Source organism: Theropithecus gelada, chromosome X (genome assembly GCF_003255815.1).
Source record: "Theropithecus gelada isolate Dixy chromosome X, Tgel_1.0, whole genome shotgun sequence".
NCBI lineage: Eukaryota > Metazoa > Chordata > Mammalia > Primates > Cercopithecidae > Theropithecus > Theropithecus gelada.
This window is the reverse complement of record NC_037689.1, coordinates 100,877,616-100,881,820: the sequence shown is the minus strand read 5'-3', so window position 1 is coordinate 100,881,820 and position 4,205 is coordinate 100,877,616. Positions and strand designations below refer to the sequence as shown.

At 44.5% G+C, this 4,205-nt stretch overlaps 1 protein-coding gene across 3 annotated transcripts; it reads left to right on the top strand.

The window, feature by feature from the left end:
* The first annotated feature begins 1,473 nt into the window (after positions 1-1,473).
* Positions 1,474-3,678, top strand: TCEAL8 (transcription elongation factor A like 8). Of its 3 annotated transcripts, XM_025373185.1 has the most exons (3): positions 1,474-1,589; positions 1,990-2,062; positions 2,650-3,678. In XM_025373185.1, the coding sequence occupies exon 3, from the start codon at positions 2,688-2,690 to the stop codon at positions 3,039-3,041; it is 354 nt and encodes a 117-aa protein (XP_025228970.1). In that variant the 5' UTR covers positions 1,474-1,589; positions 1,990-2,062; positions 2,650-2,687; the 3' UTR covers positions 3,042-3,678. The 3 variants fall into 3 exon arrangements, with proteins under 3 accessions (XP_025228970.1, XP_025228971.1, XP_025228972.1); XM_025373186.1 differs by lacking the exon at positions 1,990-2,062; XM_025373187.1 differs by lacking the exons at positions 1,474-1,589; positions 1,990-2,062 and adding an exon at positions 2,242-2,282.
* The last annotated feature ends 527 nt before the right edge of the window (positions 3,679-4,205 follow it).

The following is a 4,205-nucleotide window of genomic DNA, read 5'->3' as shown; positions in this document are numbered from 1 at the left end:
AATTTGCTAGTTATATTTATATTAAAAAGCTCTCTCTCAAACAATAGAACATTTATCCCTCAAATGTGGAAGAAATTTGTCATGCTTCAACTATGAATCATTAAGTCCAAAAAATATTTATTTTTTCCAACCCTTCCTTTCTCTTCTCTGGTGGGTGTTATTGTTGACTGAGGTATCCTGCTGTGACCACCCTAGACAAAAGACCCCCTCTGCCTTCTTCTGACTCTCCAGCTGGCTCCATTGGCCAGAATGCCACTCCAGGCACCACCATCCTTCCAAGTACCAGTGGATTCTGAGTTGCAGGGATATCAGTTTCCTGTTTAATATTAGTTTTTACAGCAATGTTGGTCTCTTTGCTTTCTAATCATAACAATTATGCATGTCAATAGTTCTTTTAATGGGACACAGTGGGTGATACCAGACTATCTCAAGAGTGCCATGAATGAATGAAAATGCCACGCAAAGAAGCCTCATGCCTGATGGTGAGATACAGGGAACTCTTTCTTTTCTGAGTGTTTCATGAATATATGAGTTATTTCCCAACAACAAAATGTTTTCCAAGAAACATTTTTCTTTGAGTTCCAAAAGAAGTTTACTCAGTGGAAAGCAAGCTTTTCTGTGGACTTATCTGATTAACAAGATACTGAATCCTACAGGGGAAATGGGGAGGCAGTCTGCCTGAAGTCTCCAAGTGAAACCTTAGTGGATGCCACCATCAATGAAAAAGATCAGACATCAAACACTTGATAACTTGAGTTCTGCCAGAAATAGAAAGAGTAGTAGATTACCTATACAAAATTGCCAACAAGAGAAAACTGGGCCTCCTTCCACACATTAATTTGGGAGTCAATTTTTTAAGTGCCATTTGGTAAGATTTTAAAAAATTCTAACACATCAATATGTTGTGAATACTGTCATTTCATTTCCAGCCATTAGAAAACTTTTCCAAAGTCTTACACATTGATATAACTAATTTATCCTCCATATTAAGTGTTACATATTGCTTATGAGGCATCCGTTTTCTGATACCATTTTTAAAAGTACGCTGTTCGCTGAAAACATAGAACACAACAGAAAACTATTCAAAAGGACTAGTCAAATCCTCCACTTTCAACCTTAGATTCTTTTCCAGCCCCGCTTCCCGATCTACCACCTTTGCCCATTTCAATGCTGGATAGGATTCCAGGGGAAATGGTGGACTGTAGGGGTCTTGGAGGAGGGGAGGTGAGAGTATTGGGAGCCGGAGAAAGAGATGATTCCCCAAAGAAGGAGAAATGATCGATTACCCCTAAAAGGCTGATCCTCCTGGTAATCTGAGAAAGGCGAATAAATACTCCAGGGAGAAGATAACAGTTTATTGTCTCTGATTGGTAAATACGAAAAAAGATTGACAGTATCAAGTGGAGGGAACGCAGAGGGCGGGCTGCAGTGTTAATGGGAGGGGTAACTGGGGACTCGAGCCCAGTGATGACGCGACTCTCACGTGACCAGGAGTCGACGTGTGCAGAAGTCCTTATAGTCCAGGGCCTGTTTCCCTGTAGCAGCTCCCTATTGCTGGAGAAGGAGAAAAGTGCCCAAGATCCTTTCAGGTTAGTATAAAGGTGGGCGCTGACCTGGAGACCCTGGGGTCGAGGAGGCTGAGAGCAGAAAGCAAGCGGGGCCGGCACTGCTTTCCTCACTGCTGTTCCGCCAAACTCCCATTTTGTGCAGGAAATTTGGGGCTGTTTGGTGGGGGATGGCGGGTGGAGAGAGAGAAGGGTAGTTAATTAAGGGTCCTGAGAGAGAGACATAGAAACTGTTTGGAAGAAACTTGCTTTTCCTACTCCCTGCTTGCAGAAAAACGGTGGGCACGGATGAGGGCGGGGTTGCCATAAAAGGAGGGCGAGGATGAGGACGTGGGAAACTTTACACCAACAAGGCCTAGAATCATGAAAGGGACCCGTGATCCAGGTACTAGCCTGCTCACCAAACACTCCCATCTGTCTGCAGGATATTTGGTTTTTTGGGCGCGACACAAATCGAGGTGAGGGAAGAGAGAGGAAAATCCCCTGAATCCCTGCAGGTCAGTTTTTGTAAAGGTGCAATTGCTTCGGGTCTCTTTGGGTGGGGGTGGAAGTGTGAGTGACACCAAAGCACATCCCGGGGTCGCAGCAGCCTCTCCCCATCCGGATTAAGCGCCAGAGGCCGGTGCCGAGCCTGCAGCGGAAATGAGGCGGGGGAGGGGGAGGTTTAAGAGACGCTGAACTGGGAGGGGAGACCAGAGACTGGACCAACCCTCTCAGGTGAGAGGCTGGAGGTTGAGAGGGCTTGGGAAAGTCTGAAGGGCGGGAGTGTTGGAAACCAGAGGCAGGAGAAGGGTTAATTGCTTCCGTACTGCTCCCATTTCAGTATTAGGAGAGGCTTGTAGCAGGGCCTGCTGGGAAGATGGTGGGCAGGAGCAGGAGGAGAAAGATGGAGCTGGAACTAAAGGGGGCGGGAAGGGAGGTGGAGTCAGGGGAGTTCTGAGCCTGAGGATCCAGCTTTCTCTAGTTGGAAAACTTTTGACAATTAGGGTACTGAGTCAGAAAAGGCCAGTCGCTATGGGACCCCATACTCTGGTTGCTGGTCTGTTTGCCTGGAATCTAGTAGTTTTGTTTCCTTGTTTTCTAGGATTAATTTATTCAAAAAGGAAATTAAAAATACTCAATATGCAAAAGTCTTGTGAAGAAAATGAGGGAAAACCACAGAACATGCCAAAGGCCGAGGAAGATCGCCCTTTGGAGGATGTACCACAGGAGGCAGAAGGAAATCCTCAACCTTCCGAAGAAGGTATAAGCCAGGAGGCAGAAGGAAACCCCAGAGGAGAGCCGAATCAACCTGGCCAGGGATTTAAAGAGGACACACCCGTTAGGCATTTGAACCCTGAAGAAATGATAAGAGGAGTAGGTGAGCTTGAAAGGCTTAGGGAAGAGATAAGAAGAGTAAGAAACAAGTTTGTGATGATGCATTGGAAGCAAAGACATTCACGCAGCCGTCCTTATCCTGTGTGCTTTAGGCCTTGAATTCATTTTTGCCTAATATTAAAATCTGGCCCCAGCTTTCTTTCTGTTAGCATTTTCTGATGTATCTTTGACCTCCATTTTACTTTTAATAATCTGATGAAATTTTGTTTTAGATAGTTTCCTTGGTACCAGCATCTCATTGGATTTTGGATTTTGACCCATTTTCCAGGTCTATTTTTCAATTGGAAACTTTCACACATTTGCATGGGAATGTGTTCATTCCATGTTGTAAAGTGAAACATAACAGGTTATGGCAAAGCAGCATATTTAATATCAGCTCACATATATAGGATAAAATTCCAAACTTTGTGTGTGTGCGTGTGTGTATACATACATCCATATAACATATATCAAAAACTTAACCAAGCTTATTTCTGTGTGGTGTGAAATTTTATTTGTTTTCTTCTTTTTATTCTTTTTGCTTATATTATATGTGCTTTTTAATGAACACGTGTCTCACACACAAAAAGAATTAAGGATTTTTTTTACAAGTAAGAGTCAAATAATTTGCAACCAGCTTATGAGGGCAATGGGGGCACCTAAACTCTTGATGAAAGAACAATAAAAAAGAAATGTAAACCTCAAATTACCTCTGGATCTCTTAGCCAGAGGAATAAACTGGCAATTATTACAGATACACACGTTTAAGACTCAGTCTTTTCATGGGGAAAATATTTGCTTCACGGGGCTGCAGTGGGGAAGAAATGAGGCAGTAACAGTTGTGCTCAGTGGGATCTCGTTCCCACTCGTGTGTACGGAATCCCAACCCACTATAGAAGCACCAATATTTAAGGGAGGGCCTGGCATGACGCGACTTGTACTCAGGAACAAGTCCAGTAGGCAGAGGTGGGGGTTCCCTATCAGTCCTCTGCTAGTGAACCCTATCTCCTCCCTTGGGTCCTGCCATGCCTGCCTAACATTGCTGCCTCTTCTGCTGAATGCTGTGCTCTCTGTTGGCCCCACTCCTGCTGATGCACTGCAGTCCTTGAGGGCCAAAACTCCACCGAGTTCCCTGGAGTCCTCAGTAGGTTGAACTCTCACTGTCTTCTAAAGCTTCTCTCTGCTTTATAGTGATACTTAACACAGGTGGGACTTCTCTAGGGTTGCTTGGGCCACAATGTCCTTCGGAGCCCTTAGCAAAACAACCCCTTCTGTTTTCAATCA